Raw genomic sequence first — 22,218 nt, forward strand, 5'->3', positions numbered from 1 at the left:
TCTAGCCTGAAAAGTATCCATTGACTATTCCTCTCTGCTTCCTCAACACTGATGTTGCTCATCCTGGTATGGATGAATAAAATGCTAACTGTTGCGGAAACCATGGCAAGTGGACAGATGATTAGCTCAACAGTGCATCCTTTGAATCTTCAATAAATGTAATAAGCTATCTTGATGAGCTTGGTTGGATAAGAAAGCACATAGCTGAGGCCCCAGATTAGATCTCCAGTCTGTGCTGAGGTAATTCATATCCCAAAGGCTGTAATGGGGCATTGGATACTAGAGGGCAGCTACAATTAGCATTACTAGTTTTGGATTAGGGAGGTGGGAAAAATCATCTCATGTTAATGGTCCCGATCATCATCGAGTGACCACTGTTGGAAAATGGCAATGTATGGGCTTTAGAGGAAGCTGCGATTACATACAGCTGTGAAGCCCTTCAAGGTTCAATGAATGACGAGTTTAAACACAAACACAGAGAAAAGTCACTTGGATGAAGGAATGTAAGGTATTCTGTCCCTCTGGAACTGTACCCCTGAAAGCAGCCAATGCTTTCAGAAAAGAAGAAGAGAAAATTGGCAAGAAAATGCTGCAAAATTGAAGTAAGGGGAGGATGGGGAAGAAAGACAGAGACCCACAAAGTTTGGACTGACCTTACTGTGAGCATACACGACAGATCCCAACAACTTCCAGGTTCCTCCCCTACGATCCATCCGTACCATCCGGAGAATCTGTAGGAACCTCATGCTGCGAAGTGCTGAAGTGGCAAAGATATTCCCCTTGGTCCCAGCAGCTATCACAGCAACAGAGGCAACAAACACAATAAAATCTGTAAGGTAAAAAGGAGATGAAAATTTAGAGCTGGAGGTTCAAGTTACCAATATTACTGCCCTCTTCTTGCTCATCTGAAATTGTTGATTTGTGTCTTGGTATGGACACTTTCAGCATTCCAGAACCTGGCCCAAGTGATAATTGTTCATGTGTGAATGCAGACAGTTAAGTGTTGGCAGACTGTTTGATTATGTATGGCCATCAAAATGAAGCTTTTGACACTTTTTAAACTTCGTACGTGCACACACACACCCACTGCAGCTAAGGCCATTGGAAAGTACTGTCATCTCGAGTTAAAATCCCAGCTCTTTCTGCCTCCAAAACATACAGGCAGTGACACCCCCACTGACCCCTTGGCTGAAGTTATCCAATAAAAATCAGAAACCAAGCCAGCTATATAATTCACTACCTTACTGGTCAATGCGTTCATCAACCAAGCATAGAGAGAGGTAAGAAACATTCAGGTGGAGAGAGGTTAGGGGTTGGAGTTAATCACAGAATTACACAGTGCAGAAGAGGCCCTTCGGCCCATTGAGTCTGCACCGACACGTGAGAAACACCTGACCTACCTACCTAATCCCATTTACCAGCACTTGGCCCATAGCCTTGAATGTCAATTAAATTTGTTAGCCATGACCTCCCTCTGACAAAGCTACTAATGGTCTGCCACTGAGCCATGGAGAGATCAGCAAGTTCCTGAAGAAGTTAGGTGATTTCAGACACGGTTATGGTGGCCCTGTCATTATTGACCTATAATCTTTGAATTAAGAAGGCAGAAGATTAGCTAGAGTTAATGCTAATGATGACTTTCTACCGACTGGACATTGAACTTGGCTATGTTACCCCTCTGTTGGATAGCCTGCCTACAGTGATGGTCTAGGTTCATGCAGATGAATTACCCCTGGGCTATTGGTGGGCGCCAGTACCATAGAATTATAGCCACAACCTGTTCAAGGCTATGTCAAGAGAGCAGTGGTTATATCAGACCCTTCAAAATACTGGACTGTATTTCGCAGGTTAAGATGATGGCAGGTGCACTGAGTTAGAATCATAGAATGGTTATAGCACAGAAGGAGGCCATTTGACCCATTGTGTCCATTTTGGTTCTTTGCAAGAGCAATTCACGTACTACCACTCCCATGCCATTCCCCCCAGATCCCTTTTCAAATAATCCAATTCCCTCTTGAATATTTAATTGAATCTGCCTCCACCACACTCTCAGGCAATGCATTCCAGATCCTAACCACTTGCTGCATAAAATTGTTTTTCCTCATGTTACCATTGTTTATTTTGCCAATTACCTTAAATCTATGCCTTCCCATTCTCGATCCTTTCACTAAGGGGAAGAGTTTCTCTCTATCTACTCTGTCCAGACCCTTCATGATTTTGAACACCTCTATCAAATTCCTCTCAACCATCTCTTCTCCAAGGAGAACGGCTCTAGCTTCTCCAATCGATCTGCATAACAGAAATTCCTCTTCCCTGGAACAATTCTCATGAATCTTTTCTGCGCCCTCTCTAATGTCTTGACATCCTTTCTAAAGTGTGGCACCCAGAACTGGATGCGATACTCCAGTTGAGGCCGAACCAGTGTTTTATTTAAGTTTATTCTAACTTCCTTGCTTTTGTACTAGTAATGGCATCCGTCTGTCTCGGGAGACGATGGAATGAGCCCAGGGTGTATGTCATTTTCAACTGAATATTGTCTGTTGTGGCTGTAGAGGCCGATTTGTGAGTGGCAGTTTCATTCGTGGCTGACACAGAAGATTAGTGTTGGCCCGAGGTCGACTGATGTTTTTCCTTCTGGCGGGCTCTCTTTTCCACCATCTGGTCATTTCTTTTACACTCTAGTTTTCCATGCCCCTTCCTGGCTTTTTGACTCCAGGCACTTCGGTCAGCAGCGAGGGCTTCCCACCCATCAACTCCGATCCCAGTCAACTTGAGGTCTCGCTTACAGATGTTCTTGTATCGCAGATGTGGACTTGTGCCAATAGAAAGCTTGCTATAGAACATGTCTTTAGGGATGCAGCCATCATCCATTCAGTTCACATGACCCAGCCAACGGAGTCACCACTGACTCAAGAGAGCAAACATGCTGGGGATCCCTGCATGCTGGTTTACTTCCATACTTGGCACTGCCTCGGCGGGAGATGACCAATATTCGTCTGCAGCAGCAGAAGCGGAAGCTGTTCAGCTGCTTTTCTTGGCTTGCATAAGTTGTCCATGCCTCGCTACTGTAAAGGAGGGTGCTGAGAACACAAGCGTGGTACACACGGACCTTTGTATTTTTGGTTAGTTTGCTGTTGATCCACACTCGACCTCTCAACTTTGATATGACAGCTGTGGCCTTGGCAATCCTGTAGATGATGTAGGCATTAAGGGACAGGTTGCTGATAATTGTTGATCCAAGGTATGTGAAGCTGTTGATGACCTCCATAGTGAGGGTATCAATGTTGATGGGAGGTGGAGTCTCCACGTCCTGGCCGATAAATGAGGTCTTCCTGACACATATTGCCAGTCAAAACTCCTTGCAGGCCTGGGAAAACTGATCTACAAGCTGTTGCAAGTGAATGTCAGTATGGGATAGAAGTGCGGGGTCATCAGCAAACAGCAACTCACAGGCACTTTGGTCTTGATGCGTAGATTTGCCAAGTTGAACAGCTTACCATCGGCTCTGGCATGCAGGTAGACACCTCATTTGAATCAATAAAAGCGTACAATAGCAGCATGAAGGAAATTTTATATTTTAATTCATTCATGGGATGTGGGCTTCGCTGGCAGGGTCAGCATTTATTGCCCATCTCTAGTTGCCCTGGAGAAGGTGGTGGTGAGCTGCCTTCTTGAACCGCTGCAGTCTATGTGGTGTAGGTACACCCACAGTGCTGTTAGGGAGGAAGGTCCAGGATTTTGACCCAGCGACAGTGAAGGAACGGTGATATGGTTCCAAGTCAGGATGATAAGTGACTTGGAGGGGAACTTCCAAGTGGTGGTGTTCCCATCTATCAGCTGACCATGTCCTCCTAGGTGGTAGTGGGTTTGGAAGGTGCTGCCTAAGGGGCCCTGGTGAATTCCTGCAGTGCATCTTGTAGATGGTAATATGCCAAAGAAAATATGCCAAAGAGAGCTGGCACCTAGGTACAACCTGCTTTACCCCACTGCTGATTTTGAAAACCTCTGATGTGCTTCATTGTAACTGATGAAACTGCATGTTCTCATGGTAAGAAGAAATGACGCCCAGGAGTCCAGGCAGGCAGCTTACTTTCTGCAGCAGTTTAAAGAGTCTGTCTCTCTTGACAAAGTTGAAGGCCTTGGTGAGATCCATGATGGCATTGTAGAGTGCCCTGCTCAGTTCTAGGCAGAATTTCTGTGACTGCCAAAGTGAGAAAATCATGTCAACTGTTGATCTACCAATTCTGAAGCCGCACTGAGACTCAGGGAAGATGTGTGATGCCAGGGTCTGCAATCTGGTCAGAGCAATGTTAACAAAGACCTTTCCCACGTTACTTAATATGGAGATGCCTCAGTCATTGTTACAGTCACTGCGATCCCCTTTGTTTTTGTATAAGGTGACTATTTTTACATCATGCATGTCTTGAGGCAGAAACGTTTTCTTCCAGCAGATACACAGAAGTTTATGGAGATGCTGTAGCAGTGCTGGTTTTCCATTTTTGATGATTTCAGTTGGAATGCCATCATTTCCTGGGGCTTTACCACTGATAATCTTGTCTGGTCAATGGGCTTGTTGAGCTTCACTATGATGGACTTGCTGTCCAGCTCCTCCATGACAGGAAAGCCTGGAGTGGCACTGAGTGCTTCTTCAGTGATATTGTTCTCCATTGTGTAGAGTTCCAGATAGTGCTCTACCCACCCTTCCGTCTGCTTGCTATGTTTAGTGATGATCATCGAGGTCTTTGTCTTCAAAGAGACTGATTTGGTTGCTGCTGGGCCTGTTACTTTCTTGATTCCTTCATACATCCCTCTAGCATCCCCAGGTTCAACAGCAGATTATATGCTGTTGCAGAGTTTCAACCAGCATTGATTGCCACAGTGCTGAACAGTCTGCTGAGACTTGATTCTGGCAGCTCTGAGAGCATCTAGATTTAGTTTGTTGGGGCCTTGCTTGTAGTTCATGAAGGCTCTCCTCTTGGTTGCAGTAACTGGCTCCATTTCAGTCCAATAAGCCTCAAACCAGTCAGCATTTCTCTGATCTCTTTTCCCATAAGCAGTGGGTGCAGAGTAATAGATGGGGCAGAATTTCCCCCCCGTCTGGGGGAATGTTCAGGAGCGGGCGTGTGGAGGCACACCTCCAATTGGCGCCCCCAATCAGATGCGTGCCGCCATTTTACATGGGCGGGCCAATTAAGGCCAATTAAAGCTATGCGCTCCCTGTGCGGGTGGTGGCAGGGTATTCCCTGAGCCGAGAGTGCACTCTTTCTTGCATGTGCGCGAAAGAGCACACTCATCTCCCTGAGGCTAAGTGCTGCCTCAGGGAGATCGGCTCCACATTAAAAAATGTTAAAAACAGAAAAACAAAAATTCCCTGACATGTACCCTCATGTCTCATGTGACATTGTCACATGAGTTGGGACATGTCCATCACTTTCAGTTACACTTTTATTAAATTTTTAAAAACCTACATGAAACCTCATCCCGCTCGTGGATGAGGTTTCATGCTTTTTCCAATGCCCGCCAGGGCTCCTGGCTTGCCCGCCAACCTTAAGGTTGGATGGGTAGGTCCACTAATTACATGAATTACTTTGTCAATGGCCTCAATAGGCCATTGACAGGTTGGTGGGCGCACAGCTGATTTGGCTGAGCCCCCGCTGACCTGAAAATTGAAATGAGGCGGGGTGACGTCGGGAGTTCCACCCGACGTCATCCCGTGTCATTTTATGCATTGGCGAGCGGGCCATGACCCCCACATGCTGACTGGGAAATCCTGGCCATGGTGCTGTGCAGATGATCCCACTTTGACACCTCACTCTGGCCTTGGGCTTTGTTGTCTGAAAGAGTCTGATCAAGGATGTTGAGGAACTCTTGGATCTTTTCTGGGTTAGTGGTACAGCAAGTGTTGATCTGAGGATGACCTTTCTTCTTGGGGTGGTATAGTTTCCTTAGCTGAATCCTGACCCTGCTTTACACCAGGGTCAGTGTCACTTGGTATATAGATTAGCAACCCACCTGTTGCAGCGCTGTGATAGCTATGAGTGATGAGGACATCTTGAGGGTGGTACGTCTGGTGATGATGAGATCTAGCTGGTGTCAGTGGTGTGATTTCAGATGTCTCCAGGACACCTCATGACATGGCTTGGTTTGGAAATAGCTGTTCATCACAGAGTCCATGGTAACAGCATAACTCCAGGAACCTCTATCCATTTTTGTTCATCTTGCCGATTCCCTGGTGCCCTATGCATATTGGCCAAGGCAGTGGGGCTATTTACCCATAGCTGGGGGCCTGGCTCCTGGGTACCAAGGCATAACCACACACCAGTGGGCCTGTATGCCACATCTGGGGCCCAGGCCTCTTTTGAGTCCCCTGTAGTTTAGCCTGGGTCTGCAAGGTACCCAGTTTACGCATGTTGCCACGGAGAGGCACCACATAGAGCTTGCTGATGAAGGGGCTATGTATTGGCAGGAGAGGCTTATGCACTCGGCTCTCTTTTTGCAACATTTATATTGCTAGCCAGCAGTGAGGGTTGAAAGCAAGAGATGACAAGCAGACACACCACCCACCATGTGAACACACTTAACGCATCACATCAGCAGGAGATACACTATGTACTCCCTGCTCCTACTTATAAGGCTCAAGATGCCGTATGCTTTATTAACCGCTCTCTCAACCTGCCCTATCACCTTAAATGATTGGTGCACATATACCCCTGGTGCCTCTGCTCCTGCATCCCCTTTAGAATTATACCTCTTATTTTATATTGCCTTTCCATGTTCTTCCTATGAAAATGAATTACTTCACACTTCTCTGCATTAAATTTTATCTGCCAGTTGTCTGTCCATTCCACCATCAATGTCCATTTGAAGTTCTACACTATCCTCCTCAGCTCACAATGCTTCCAAATTGCATATCATCTGCAAATTGTGAAATTGTGCCCTGTACACAAAAGTTTAGGTCATTAATATATATCAGGAACAGCAGGGGTCCTAACCCCGACCTCTGGGGAACTCCACAATAAACCTTCCTCCAGTCGGAAAAACAACCATTCACCACTACTCTCAGTTTCCTGTCGCTCAGCCAATTTCGTATCCATGCTGTTGCTGTGCCTTTTAATCAAACTTTGCTCACAAGTCTGTTGTGCGGCATTTGGAGGTAAGGTTTGCAATTCTCCGGTGCTCTGGCACCACCCCTGAGTCTAAGAAAGATTGAAAAATTATGGCCAGTGCATCTGCAATTTCCACTCTCACTTCCCTAAGATTATCAGATGCATCTTATCCCATCTTGGTGCTTTATCAACTTTAAGTACAGACAGCCTCCTCTACCCCATACCTCTTCCTTATCAATTTTAAACCCTTCAAGTGTCTGAACTACCTCCTCTTGCACCGTGACCTGGGCAGCCTCTTTTGCCTTGGTAAAGACAGATGCAAAATATTAATTTAATACCTCACCCATGCCACCTGCCTCCATGCGTAAATCCCCATATAATTAATATTATAATAATAGTACTTATTATTATTATTATCATTATTATTATTATTATGGGAGGTTTAGGGAGGTAATTCCAGAAATTAGGGCCTTGGCAACTGAAGGTATGGCTGCTAATGATGAGCAATTAATATTGAGGGTGCTCAGGAGGTCCATACTGAAGGACCACAGGCATCTGGGAGAGTTGTGGGGCTGCAGGAGATTACAGAGATAGGGAAAGATTCCCAGGAGAGATGCTGCATGATTTAGATACAGAGAAAAGATCCCTCCACACTGTCCCGTTAAAGATTTGCAAGGTAACTATAACATGGCTGAGACACAGAAGAAGGCCCCTTCCACAGTGTTTGGACAAATACTAACAGAGCAGATACACCATGGGTTAGACACTGAGTAAAAGTCCTTTAAATTGTCCCATCAAAGACTGTCAGGACACATACAGGACAGGTTACATACAGAGTAAAGCTTAATCTACATCCTTCCCATCAAACACTCCCAGGGCAGGTAGAGCATGGGTTAGATATAAAGGAAAGCTCCTTTTACACTAGTGAGTTATTTTCCACTTGTTGACCAGGCATAGATAACTAAGGAGAATCCCTAACTTGATCCTGAGTTCCCAGCAGTTCTGAGCTGTGGACTTATATGCATTCAGAACTGAGCCCCTTTAACTACTGTATATGCTCATGTAAAAGTTGAACTTCTGAGATCAATTTTTTTCGGCCAAAAGTCATGTAGTCGACTTTTATGTGAGACTGACTTTTACACAACTATATGGTAGTTATTTCAGGAAGGTGAATGATGCAGAACACAGGGATTGAAAAACCAGTCTAGAAGGATGCAGTGGATAGACGTGAATTAATTTAAAAAAAGCTTTCTTGGTCCCACTATTTTGTGATGCAGTTTATTAATACAGTCTGTGTGAGGACAGCTTTGTGTACATTGGATGAATGTCATTGCAAACTGGAGTGAAAGCAAAGATAGAATGCTTTTGGCTCTGGATAAAGTTCTGGTCAGCCACTATTGCATTTCCCTGTCTGAAAGCACAATGCATTACTCTGTGCACTTCTCCACAGAGGATGGAATGAATTCCTAAGCAACATGAGTACACACACCTTCATCCTGTGAGAGTGCCAGCTGCAGAGTTCAGACTGGCGCTGGTCTGCCTGTGTACGAGCTGGAACTCTGCCCTGACAGACAGGCACAAAGGCAGCATTAGAGTCATATGGCAACTTACAGCCTTTTCCCAGTCCTGATGGCTTAAAATCCTTTATGGGAAAGTGGGGCCTTCTGTCCTTGGAATCAATTCTGAAAGACAGAATAAACTGTCACGTGGAAAGGTACTGATTAATCAAGGACAGTCAGCGTGGATTTGTTAAGGGAAGATTGTGTCTGACCAACTTGATTGAATTTTTTGAGGAAGTAACAAGGAGGATTGATCAGGGTAGTGCAGTTGATGTAGTCTACATGGATTTTAACAAGGCTTTTGAAATGGTCCCACATGAGAGACTGGTTAAAAAATAAAAGCCCATGGGTTCCAGGGGAATGTAACAAGCTGGGTACATAATTGGCTCAGTGGCAGGAAACAAAGGGTAATTGTTGATGGGTGTTTTTATGACTAGACAACTGTTTCCAGCGGGGTTCCACAGGGCTCAGTATGAGGTCCCTTGCTTTTTGTGGTATGTTTCAATGATTTGGACATAAATGTAGGGGGAATGTTAAAGAAGTTTGGAGATGACACAAAAATTGGCCACATGGTTAATAGTGAGGATAGCTGTAGACTGCAGGAAGATATCAATCGAACTGGTCAGGTCAGCAGAAAAGTGGCAAATGAAATTCAACCCACAGAAGCATGAAGTGATGTATTTTAGGGAGTCAAACAAGGCAAAGGATTAAACAATAAATGGGGTGATACTGAGAGGCTTAGAGGGAGTGAGAGACCCTTGGAGTGAATATCCATGGATCGCTGAAGGTAGCAGGAGGTGCTGATAAGGTGGTCAAGAAGGCAAATGGAATCCTTTCCTTTGTTAGCCGAGGCATAGAATATAAGAGCAGGGAAGTTATGCTGGAACTATATAAAACATTAGTTAGGCTACTACTGTGTGCAGTTCTGGTCATCTCATTACAGAAAGGATGTAATTGCACTGGGGAGGGCATAGAGGAGATTTACGAGGATGTTGCCAGCACTGGAAAATTGCAGCTATGAGGAAAGATTGGATAGGCTGGGGTTGTTCCCCTTGGAACAGAGGAGACTGAGGGGAGATTTGATTGAGATGTACAAAATTGTGAGGGGCCTGGATAGAGTGGATGGGAAGGGCCTATTTACCTTAGCAGAGAGGTCAGTGACTAAGGGGCATAGATTTAAAGTGATTGATGGAAGGATTAGAGAGTGGTAGGGGTCTGCAACTCACTGTGTGAAAGGGTAGTAGAGGCAGAGAACCTCATTTCATTTAAAAGGTGCATGTGCATCTGAAGTGCTGTAACCTGCAGGACTATGGACCAAAGGCTGGAAAGTGGGATTGGGCTGAATGAGATTTGACCGGTGCAGACACAATGGGCCCAGTGGCCTCCTTCTGTGCCCTAAACTTTCTATGATTTCCCACTGCACTGTATCATTTCTTTGGCAACTCAATACAGTGCAGGGCCTAAAAATAAATGTATTTGAAAGCTAATGTAGTTAAACAGATTGTGTTTAATGTACACTTTCTCGTCTCAAGCTACTTCTCTGTATTTTACATGGAGATCAGGTTATTACTGTGTAAGCATGAGGAAGAGGCTCTCAGTTCAAAACAGCTTCACATTCCCTTAGAATTACAGAATTCAAATCACTCTCTGGATAAAGGGATTTATTATTTATGGTCTCTAATTCTGGTCTTCCAACTCTCTCCTTTACGCCCACCCTACTGAATGCCTTCATAATTTTAAGGACCTTTATCACGTCACCCCACAGCGTTCTGTTTTCTAGAGGAGAGGCCCAGCCTGTTCAGTTTCTCCTGATAGTTACAACCTCTCAATTCTGGTATTACCTTGCACTTCATTTACACTTCCTCCAATACCACTGTATCCTATTTGTGATATACAGGCCAGAGTTATAGTTTAATGAGGGTTCAACGTAAGTTCAGCATAACTGCTCTGCTTTTGAACTCTTCTGCTCTATTGATTGAAGTGCACTTCTTGGAGACAGTTAAAGGGCTCACATTATTCTCTCAGCAGGTCAATGTGCTGTCTGGTGTGGTACCAAGCTAAACAGATCTATGTCAACTCTCTACTGTGTTAATTGATCTCAGTGGAAGCTGTGGTGCAGATGCTACAACTGAACTCAGCACCAGTGAACTAATTTCCATCACCTCACATTGGTTGCCGTGCCCTCAGCTGCTTAGTTCCTAAACTATGGCATTCCTTCCCTAAACCTCTCTGCATCCTTACTTCTCTGTCCTCTTTAAAACACTCTGTAAAACTGACTCATCTGTCTTAATACCTCCTTAGTGGCACCCAGTGTCAAATGCTATCTAAAAAAGCACCTATGAAGCACTTCACGATGTTTAAATGAAAGTGTTGTCGTTGAAGGCAAAATTATCAGTCAAGATATTTGCTTCTTAGAAGGTACCCTATTCTTTTGTTCATATGGATGTTGAATCTCATATAGTTAAGCTAGTTTGCTTTCTTTAAGTAGCTTATAGAAGTCTACTGTGGCTAGAAATAATAAAATGGTCAAGTTACTCACTTCCAGAATTATTCAGTGTATGGATGGCAGTTAGCAAAAAAAGCTTTGACATCAAGGAGAGGTTTTTCCTAAGGCAGGACCTCCTCCTGAATGAGGGGGAAAGTACCACCTTTGCTCCACATATTGTTAAATGGCTGTGGTGCTGTTGACATCAGCAGAGATGTGATACCCACTGGTAGTGGGGTGGGACACCATCTGAAAAATGCCGTCCTGTACTTCTTCTCCCTGTCAGGGTCTTCAAATGTGCAACAGAAGTGCTGACTTTGCAGATGGCAAATCCTCAGAAAAGTTGGTTTCTTCTGAGAGTGTACAGTGACAGGGTTCATACTTACCATGTGCCAGTTCAAATACTCGCACTTTGATAGAACAAGTTAGAGGGCCAGATAGCAGAAAGACCATGTGGAGGGTGCAGCCCTCTCCAAGCTCTGCTCAACTGGAAACGGATTGAGTATTCCAGGCCGTTGATGAAAAAGAGAATTATTGAGCAGCATCAGAAAATGTGCAATGTACTAACCAGGTTTCCAAGCACAGTGGCCATGATTGCAGACAGAATGGAGGAGTCTGGCTCAAGCATGAGTATACTGACGTCGCAGGACATTGCAATTATGTCTTCTTGCATGCATGGAGTGGCCAACTCCATAGAACAACAAACCATTCCAATCAAATGAATCCATGCATGTCTTCACCACAGCTGCACAGAACCTGGATGCCAATATGTTTACAACCTTATATAGGATAGTAGATACCTTAGCTTTGGCTTTACAGAGCCACACTGATCTGCACCAAAGTGTTCTCCAATAGAATGATAGCAGTGAAGTGAATTGCTGAGAAGACACTCAGTGACAAAGCTGAGGAAGGAAAGCAGTGAAGATATTTCAAAGAGAAACTTGGTGTGGTACTGAGGGGGTGCGGTAAAGAACAAGGATTTTAAAGGTGAGTTGAGAGGGGTGGAGCTAAGCTGCAATGTTCAAATAAGAGAAGATGCTAGAGGAATAAGATGGGCAGAACAAAGTGTGGCTTGGTGGTAAATGCCACACCACCACCCTGGAGTTCTGGCCAGTGCAAGTGGTGGAAGATATCTCCAGTTGGGGAGACTTCATGAAGAAGGAAAGCATCATCACCCATCAGCCAAGTTTCCATCAAGACCATAATGTCAGTGCAATTATGCACAATAGACTTATGGATGGCAATGGCCTATCTCACAAGCGAACAGAAATTATGCAGGGAGATGCAGAGAGGGACAGTGAAAGCTGATCCATTGGCTGTGTCAACAGAGGTCAGTGCTGGGAGATGTGAGTGGGATGGGAGTGGCAGCAAAACATGCAAATGAATAGACACAGGAAAACTCAAGTTTCTTAGGCACAGATACATAGCAAGATTAGGACAACTATGTCCAGGTAAGATGCTGGTAGAGTAGAGATGAGACAGTCATAGGAAACCCAAAGTTAAAGTTGTAAACAAACAGTTCTGAAGAAGAGTCATATTGGACCCGAAATGTTAACTCTGCTTCTCTCTCCACAAATGCTGCAATAAACGCTGAGTTTTTCCAGCAGTTTCTGTTTTTATTCATGGGATGCGGGCGTCACTGGCTAGGCCAGCATTTATTGTCCATCCCTAATTGCCCTTGAGTAGCTGCCTTCTTGAACCACTGCAGTCCATGTGGTGTAGGTGCACCCACAGTGCTGTGAGGGAGGGAGTTCAGGGTTTTTGACCCAGTGACAGTGAAGGAACGGCGATATATTTCCAAGTCAGAATGGTGTGTGGCTTGGATGGGAACTTCTACATGGTGGCATTCCGATGAATCTGCTGCCTTGATGGCAAGGGCAGTCGCCCTAACCTCACCTCTGGAATTCAGCTCTTTTATCCATGTTTGAACCAAAGCTGTAATGAGGTCAGGAGCTGAGTGACCCTGGCGGAACCCTAATTGAGCATCAGTAAGCAGGTTATTTCTAAGCAAGTGCTGCTGGATAGCTGTTGATGACCCCTTCCATGGCTTTACTGAAGAGTGAGAGTTGGCTGATGGGGCAGTAATTGTCCAGGTTGGATTTGTCCTGCTTTTTGTAGACAGGGCATACCTGGGCAATTTTCCACATTGTTGGGTAGATGCCAGTGTTGTAGCTGTATTGGAACAGCTTGGCTAGGGGTGTGGCAAGTTCTGGAGAACAAGTCTCCAGTACTGCTGCTGGAATACTGTCAAGGCCCATAACCTTTGCAGTATCCAGTGCCTTCAGCCGTTTCTTGGTATCACGTGGGGTGAATCAAATTGGTTGAAGACTGGCATCTGTGATGCTGGGGACCTCAGGGGGAGGCCAAGTTGGATCATCCACTTGGTACTTCTGGCTGAAGATTGCTGCAAATGCTTCAGCCTTATCTTTTGCATTGATGTACTGGGCTCCCTCATCATTGAGGATGGGGCCCCCTCCTCCAGTGAATTGTTAAGTTGTCCACCACCATTCATGACTGGATGTGGCAGGACTGCAGAGCCTATATCTAATCTGTTGGCTGTGGGCTCGTTTAGCTCCGTCTATCGCTTGCTGCTGATGCTGTTTGGCACGCAAGTAGTCTTGTGCTGTAGCTTCATCAGATTGACACCTCATTTTTAGGTATGCCTCCTGGCATGCCTAACTGCACGCTTCATTGGACCAGGGACCTTGGCTTGGTGGTAATGGTAGAGTGGGGGATATACTGGGCCAAGATTGTGGTTGAGTACAATTCTGCCACTGCTAGGTCTGTTCAAAATGTATCCCACTTAGCACGGTGGTAGTGCCACACAACATCCTGGAGGGTATCCTCAACGTGAAGATGGGACTTCGTCTCCACAAGGACTGTGTGGTGGTCACTCCTACTGATGCTGTCATGGACAGTTGCGTCTGGGGCAGGCAGATTGGTGAGGATGAGGTGAAGTAGCTTTTTTCCTCTTATTGGTTCCCTCACCATCTGCTGCAGACCCAGTCTAGCAGCTATGTCCTTTAGGAGTTGACCAGCTCGGTCAGCAGTGGTGCTACCAAGCCACTCTTGGTGATGGACATTGAAGTTGACCACCCAGAATACATTCTGCGCACTTGCCACCCTCAGGGTTTCCTCCAAGTGGTGTTCAACATGGAGGAGTACTGATTCATCAGCTGAGGGAGGGTGTTAGGTGAGTCCCTTGTCCATGTTTGACCTGATGCCATGAGATTTCATGGGATCCAGAGTTGATGTTGAGGAGTCCCAGGGCAACTCCCTCCCAACAGTATACCACCGTGCTGCCACCTCTATTGGGTATGTCCTGCCGGTGGGGCAGGACATACACAGGGATGGTGATGGTGGTGTCTGGGACATTATCACTAAGGTATGATTCTGTGAGTATGGCTATGTCAGGCTGTTGCTTCTCTAGTCTGTGAGACCACTCTCCCAATTTTGGCATAAGCCCCCAGACGTTAGTAAGGAGGACTTTGCGGGATATGAGATAGGGCGGAGCTGGCTTTTGTCGTTCCCAGTGCCTAAGTCAATGCCGGATGGTCCGTCCGGTTTTATTCCTTATAGGCTTCATAGCGGTTTGATACAACTGAGTGGCTTGCTAGGCCATTTCAGAGAGTATTTAAGAGTCATATGTAGGCCAGGCCCGGTAAGGATGGCAGATTTCCTTCCCTATAGGATATTAGTGAACCAGGCAATCAACAATGGTTTCATGGTCATCACTAGACCTTTAAATCTAGATTTTTATTAGTAAAAAAAATGGTGCTAGAAAAATTAATGGAGTTAAAGGCTGAAAAATCCCCAGGGCCTGATAATCTACATCCCAGAGTACTAAAGGGAGTGGCCCTGGAAATACTGGATGCATTGGCGGTCATCTTCTAAAATTCTATAGACCCTAGTGCAGTTCCTACAGATTGGAGGGTGGCAAATGTAACCCCACTATTTAAAAAAGGAGGGAGAGAAAACACAGAGAATTACAGACCAGTTAGCCCAACATCAGTAGTGGGGAAAATGCTGGAGTCTATTATAATATCTAATGGTAGTAGAACACTTAAAAAGCATTACGGGATTAGACAAAATCAGCATGGGTTTATGAAGGGGAAATCATACTTACCTAATCTACTGGAGTTTTCTGAGGATGTAACTAGTAGAATAGATAAGGGAGGTCCTGTGGCTGTGGTGTATTCGTATTTCAAGAAGGCTTTTGATAAGGTCCCACGTAAGAGGCCAGTGGGCAAAATTAAAGCACATGGGATCGGGGGTAATATACTGGCATGGATCGAGAATTGGTTGACAGACCAGAAACAGAGAGAGGGAATAAATGGGTCTTTTTTCAGATGGTAGGTGGTGTACTGCAGGGATTAGTGCTTGGGCCCTAGCTATTCACGATATATATAAATGTCTCATGAGGAAACCAAATGCAATATTTCCAAGTTTGCTGATGACACAAAACTGGGTGGGGTTGTGAGTTTTGAGGATGATGCAAGGAGGCTTCAGGGCAATTTAGACAAGTTGTGTGTGTGGGCAAACACATGGCAGATGCAGTATAACGAGGATAAAGGTGAAGTTATAATGCTCTGGTGTGAAAAACAGAAAGGCAGAGTATTATTTAAATGGTGATGCATTGGGAAATGTGGATGTACAAAGGGATCTGGGTGTCCTTGTACACCAGTCAATGAAAGTAAACAAGCAGGTGCAGCAAGCAATTAAGAAGACAAATGGTACGTTGGCCTTCATTGCAAGAGGATTTGAGTTCAGAAGTAGGGATATCTTACTGCAGTTATACAAGGCCTTGGTGAGACCACACCTGGAGTATTACGTGCAGTTTTGGTCTCCCTACCTAAGAAAGGATATACTTGCCATAGAGGGAGTGCAGCGAAGGTTCACTAGGCTGATACCGGGATGGCAGGACTGTTGTATGTGGAGAAATTGGTTTGACTGGGCCTGTATTCACTAGAGTTTAGAAGAATGAGAGGGGATCTAATTGAAACGTATAAAATTCTAACAGGGCTAGGCTGACTCAATGCAGGGAGGATGTCTCCATTGGTTGGGGAGTTTAAAACCAGGGGCCACAGTCTCAGGGTATGGGGCAGGCCATTTAGGACTGAGATGAGGAAACATTTCTTCACTCAGAGGGTGGTCAACCTGTGGAATTCTCTACCAAAGAAGGCTGTGAAGGCTGGGTCATTGAGTATATTCAAGAAATAAATTGATAATTTTTTGGATTTTAGGGGCATCAAGAGAAAGCGAGAATATGGTTTTGAGATAGAGGATCAGCCATAATCATGTTGAATGGCAGAGCAGGCTCGAAATAGCCTACTCCTGCTCCTAGTTTCTATGTTTCGAATTCCACCACCTGCCGTGGTGGGATTTGAACCCAGGTCAACAGAGCATTACCCTGGGTGTTAGGATTACTAGTCCAGTGACAATACCACTATCCCACCACCTCTCCTCACATGATCCGGTAGCAATGTGTAAAGGGCCTATGCTAGGACAGTGAACTTCTGACCAAGAGCTACTATGCAAAATTAAAGCAAAAAGCCATTAGGACAAATAAGATAGTCATAAGTTCAATAGGTAACAGTGGTGGTGGGGTATAGGCTTTTAATTGGACAAAGTTACCTTAAAACTTAAGCAACTGAGTCTAAGAGCATGATTCAGTGGATTAGTATAGTCTTGGCAGCAGAGGGGTCTGAAATTTGGAAGCCAAATTTGAGACTTTCAAGCAGTCAATGATGAAAACGAGAAATGGCCATGATCAGGGAATGGACAGGTAACTATAAACTTGCAGCTCAAATTTGTAGTTAAGACTAAAATGTACCCGCCTTTAAGAGTTGAAGAGTGGAATAGAGAGGATTGGTGGAGAAAGGGCAAAGGATAGAAATCCCATTAGGGACTCACTCCACAAATGTTGCATGTAAAAAACACTTAAAAGCAATTGGTTAATTCCCTGTCACCAGAGTCTATTTTTGAAATTTGGAAAACATTATGAGCAAGCTGCCAATTTAAGATCACCATTGTTCCTCGGTACGTTGAATGTTTTTATGATTCAGGCTGTTACATATCTGAGAAGCTAAATCTAAGTAAAATGATTTGTACATTGTATAGCTGTGATATTAGGTGCTGAGCAATCAGTTCAGATTTGAAGTTGATGAGCTGCTGCATTCTGCATTATTGTTGCATTTTCACATTTTAAAAACTCATAATTCTTGTTTTGCTCTCCAGCAAACAATACCTACACTAGGGTATAGTTCTACAGGTGTTGAATCCACAAAATAACTATGTTTGAGCATGGACAGGAAAAGATGCAGCACCAGAGCTAAGCCTAATTCTGCCCTCAACTGAGAACACTGGATGCTGATCAGGAAGAGAACAGTGGCCAATTTCTCCCCCAGTCTCCAGTGCAGGGAACACTGAGGCCACTGTAACCCACTACTGCTGCTCTAGTTGTGATCAGCTAACTCAAGGTTAGGTTGGGATTTTCCTGGTCTGCATGGTTGAGTTTCACCATCGTGGCAAGTAAGCCATAATGAAAGAGCTTTGAAACAAATGTTCTAAAGTTTTAACACTTCCTAGAATAATTATTCAAATATTGCTGAAAAGAGACATGAGAGGCATGTTACTGAAACTTTTCATCTTGCACTCATCAGGTCAAACACAAGAATGCCAAATTTCAAACAATCAACAATTTATATTTTACGATTCAATTCCGGGCAGGTATGGAAAAGATCTGGCCCTATGCCTCTATTTATAAACCCAGGATCTGGATGTCTTTATTACCACTTGCACGACCTTGAACGATTTGTGCACATGTATCACCAGATCTCTCTATTCTTGCATTCCCTTTACAGTTATACCTTTTGGTTTATATTGCCTCTCCTCATTCTTCCTACCAAAATGTATTAGTTTGCATTTCTCTGGATTACATTTCGTCTGCCATTACCCACCTATTCCGCCAACCTGTCTATGTCCTCTTGAAGTCTATCACTCCTCACAATTCACAATACTTCCAGTTTGGTGTTATCTGTAAATTTTGAAATTAACTGGACACCCAAGTCTAAGTCATTGATATTTATGAGAAAAAGCACTGACCCCAGTACCAACCTCTGGGGATCCTCACTGTATGCCTTCATCCAGTCAGAAAAACAACTGCTATTCACTGTCTGCTGTCACTTAGTCAATTTCATATCCATGCTGCCACTGCCCCCTTTATTCTAAGGGCTTCAATTTTGCTGACAATTGTGAGGCACTTTATTAAACATTCTTTGAAATCCATCTACACTACATCAACTGCATTACCTCTATCAAATCTCTCTGCCACCTCATCAAAAAACCAATCAAGTTAATTAAATGGAATTTGCCTTTAACAAATCTAAGTCGGGTTTCCTTAATTAATTCACACTTGCCCAAGTGACTGTAAATTTTGTCCTGGATTATCATTTCTAAACACCCAGTTTTTTTTTTGGTTAAAGTTCTATCTCCCTTCCCCTCCTCCCTCCGCCATCCCTACCAATTCAATGGCCTCTAGGTTGGCCATTCAACTTGCACTGTTCATAAAATTGAGCTCAACCAAAAATCTGCTACACAAATCATAACTCAAACCACAAAATCCCATTCATCCATCACGCCTGTGTCTACTGATCTACATTGCCTCAATTTTAAAATTCTCATCCTTATTTTCAAATCCCTCCCTATATCTGTAACCTCCTCCAGCCCGACAACCCTCCCATATCTCGGAATTGCTCCAATACTGAGCTCCTGTGCATCCCCAATTTTAACAGCTTACTACTGGTGATTGTGCCTTCAAATGCCTAGGTCCCAAGCTCAGGAATTTCCTCCTTGCCTCTCTACCTCTCTCTCTTCCTAAGGTGCCTCCTGAAGACTTACTTCTTTGATCGAGATTTTAGACATCTGTCCTAATAACTCCTTATGTGGTCAGTGTCAAATTTTGTTTGATAACATTCATGTAAAGTTTTAGTGGGATGCTTTATTGCAGTAATGATTCATATATAAATGCAAATTATTATTGTTACATACTGAGTATAGTTACCTCTGTAAAGTTCCCTCTACACTGTCGCATCCAACACTCCCAGAGCAGTACAGCATAGGGTTAGATACAGAATAAAGCTCCCTCTGCATTGTCCCATTAAACTCTTCCAGGGTAGGTACAGCACGGGGTTAGATACAGAGCAAATTTCCCTCTACGTTATCTCAAACATTGTGTCAGCAGTAAAAGTCAGATTTGTGTCAGCTTGATTTAGATGATTACACTGTTGTTTCTAAGTCAGAACATTTTTGGTTCATGTTACACTTCTGGATGTAAGCACATAATCTAGGCTAGAACTGCAGTGCGCAACTGAGTCAGCTGTGCAGTGCTGCGGGTGGTGCAATCTTTGGGTGAAACATTAAGTTAATTAGGCAAGTTTTTATGGATTTTATTTCTGACTCTGTTACGAAGGTGCCTAAAGGAGACATCATGATAATTTCTATGAGGGGAAAGACTTGGGCACCCTCAAAGTGGCAGTATGCACTGGGGTTTTTGGCTGTGTGCGTGTCTGAGATGTGCCTATAGTGATAAAGTGGTTCAGACACCTACCAGTTTTACTGACCCTGCATACTGTGACAGGATTCACACAGGCCAGGGCACGACCGATGAAATCTCAGGATTAATGTATTATTCTGCTGCTAAAGCAAAGGCATATATCCATTTATGGCTAAATGGTGTACTTGTTCTGAAATCATGAAACGTAGGCTCAGATTTGTTGCAGGTCAGGATATGGGTCACAGCCATGATTTTGTAAGTTAAATCTCCACAAGTAAACAACAAATGGTTAATAATTAACTACCTGTACAAAAACTTACAGATTAGCATAAATCTTGGACCAGTATGGTATAGACTAGAAGAATATAGAATACCAGTAAGCACAGCAAGAATAAGAAAAGCTGTACAAAACTAAGGGAGAGCACTGAAGACAAGTTACTGAGCTCATATTAAAGATGCATATGAGGGAGGCCATTCAATCCATCTAACTTCATTGATCCACAAAGATCCCACCAGCTGCTTACCACACCATTCACAGAATCACAGAGTGCAGAAGAGGCCCTTCGGCCCATCGAGTCTGCACTGACACGTGAGAAACACCTGACCTACCTACCTAATCCCATTTACCAGCACTTGGCCCATAGCCTTGAATGTTATGACGTGCCAAGTGCTCATCCAGGTACTTTTTAAAGGATGTGAGGCAACCCGCCTCCACCATCCTCCCAGGCAGCACATTCCTGACTGTCACCACCCTCTGGGTAAAAAAGTTTTTCCTCACGTCCCCCCTAAACCTCCTTCCCCTCACCTTGAACTTGTGTCCCCTTGTGACTGACCCTTCAACTAAGGAGAACAGCTGCTCCCTATCCACCCTGTCCATGCCCCTCATAATCTTGTACATCTCGATCAGGTCGCCCCTCAGTCTTCTCTGCTCCAACGAAAACAACCCAAGTCTATCCAACCTCTCTTCATAACTTAAATGTTTCATCCCAGGCAACATCCTGGTGAATCTCCTCTGCACCCCCTCCACTGCAATCACATCCTTCCTATAATGTGGCGACCAGAACTGCACACAGTACTCCAGCTGTGGCCTCATCAAGGTTCTATACAACTCCAACATGACATCCCTACTTTTGTAATCCATGCCTCGATTGATAAAGGCAAGTGTCCCATATGCCTCAGGATATCAGGATCAATGTATTATTCTGCTGCTAAAGCAAAGGCATATATGCATTTATGACTAAGTGATGTACTTGTTCTGAAATCTTGAAATGTAGGCTCATGTTTGTTGCAGGTCAGGATATGGGTCATAGCCATGATTTTGTAAGTCAAATCTCCACAAGTAAACAACAAATGGTTAACAATTAACTACCTGTATCTTTTTCTTAAATAATTCCAAGGTTTTAACTAGTAATTAATGAGTAATTAACTACATATTGTTATTTAAGCTAAGAATTATCTAAATATTACACCTTAAGCTAAGGCAAGTTTTATTCTAGCCTTAAAACACAGGTATACAAGCTCTCTGAGAGGAGCTGGAGCTAGTTAATTAGGTGTCTAGCTTAAATTGGTTTTCGGAAGCTTGAATCAGTTATTCTTCAGGGAGCATGAAAAAGCCTTCCTCAGTGCTGCTTTGTCTGCACTGAGAGTGCTGTTTTGGGTGCACAGAGTGTAAAGTGGGAGTTTGGTGAGTGAGGGAGTTTAGTGAGGGAGGTGCTCCTTTCCTTTTCTATAGTTTTTCAGCCTCCAGTAGCTGGCTTTTACTTCGATACAGGGGAGGAAGTTGATTGGTGGGTAACTGGTAAGTTATTGTACTTATTCTAATTGTAATAAATAATTTTTAAAGTTATGGTATGGCAGATCAGCTCAGCACAGTGGAATGTACATCCTGAAATATGTGGGAAGTTATGGACACACCATGTGTCCTAGATGAACACATCAGCAAGAACTGTCACCGGCTGCAGAAGCTTGAGTTCTTGGTTTCAGAATTCAAGCGGCAGCTGGAGTCATTGTTTTGCATTCACGAGACAGAGAACTACGTGGATAGCATGTTTAGGGAGGCGGTAACAACACGGGTTAGGAGCAAAAAGGCAAAGAGGGAATGAGTGATTGCCAGGCAGTCTAAGAGAACCAGGCAGGTAGTGCAGGAGTCCCCTGAGTCTATCTTGCTTGCTAATTGGTTTTCCACTTTGGATACTGGTGGGGGCGATGGTTCCTCAGGGGAGTGTAGCCAGAGCCAAGTCTATGGCATCACAGGTGTCTCAGCTGCACAAGAGTGGGGGGAAGAAGAGTGTAAGAGCAATAGTGATAGGTGGTTCAAAAGTCAGGGGATCAGGCAGGTGTTTCTGCAGCAGTAAATGCGACTCCGGGATGATGTGTTGCTGCCCTGGTGACAGGGTCAAGGATGTCACAGAGCAGCTGCAGGACATCCTTCTGGGGAGGGTAAACAGCCAGAGGTTGTGGTCTACATTGGTACCAATGATATAGGTAGGAAGAGGGATGAGGTCCTGAAAGCAG

At 44.3% G+C, this 22,218-nt stretch overlaps 1 protein-coding gene across 1 annotated transcript in view; it reads right to left on the reverse strand.

Annotated features, from left to right (window-relative positions):
* kcnq4 (potassium voltage-gated channel subfamily Q member 4) overlaps nucleotides 1-22,218 on the reverse strand; it is a 596,979-nt gene that overhangs the window by 144,212 nt on the left and 430,549 nt on the right. The window contains exon 4 of the mRNA XM_078566896.1: nucleotides 654-829. Coding sequence (XP_078423022.1) covers nucleotides 654-829 — 176 coding nt within the window. The remainder of the gene's footprint in view (nucleotides 1-653; nucleotides 830-22,218) is intronic.

The sequence above is a fragment of the Cetorhinus maximus genome, chromosome 21 (genome assembly GCF_964194155.1).
Source record: "Cetorhinus maximus chromosome 21, sCetMax3.hap1.1, whole genome shotgun sequence".
Classification (NCBI taxonomy): Eukaryota; Metazoa; Chordata; class Chondrichthyes; order Lamniformes; family Cetorhinidae; genus Cetorhinus; species Cetorhinus maximus.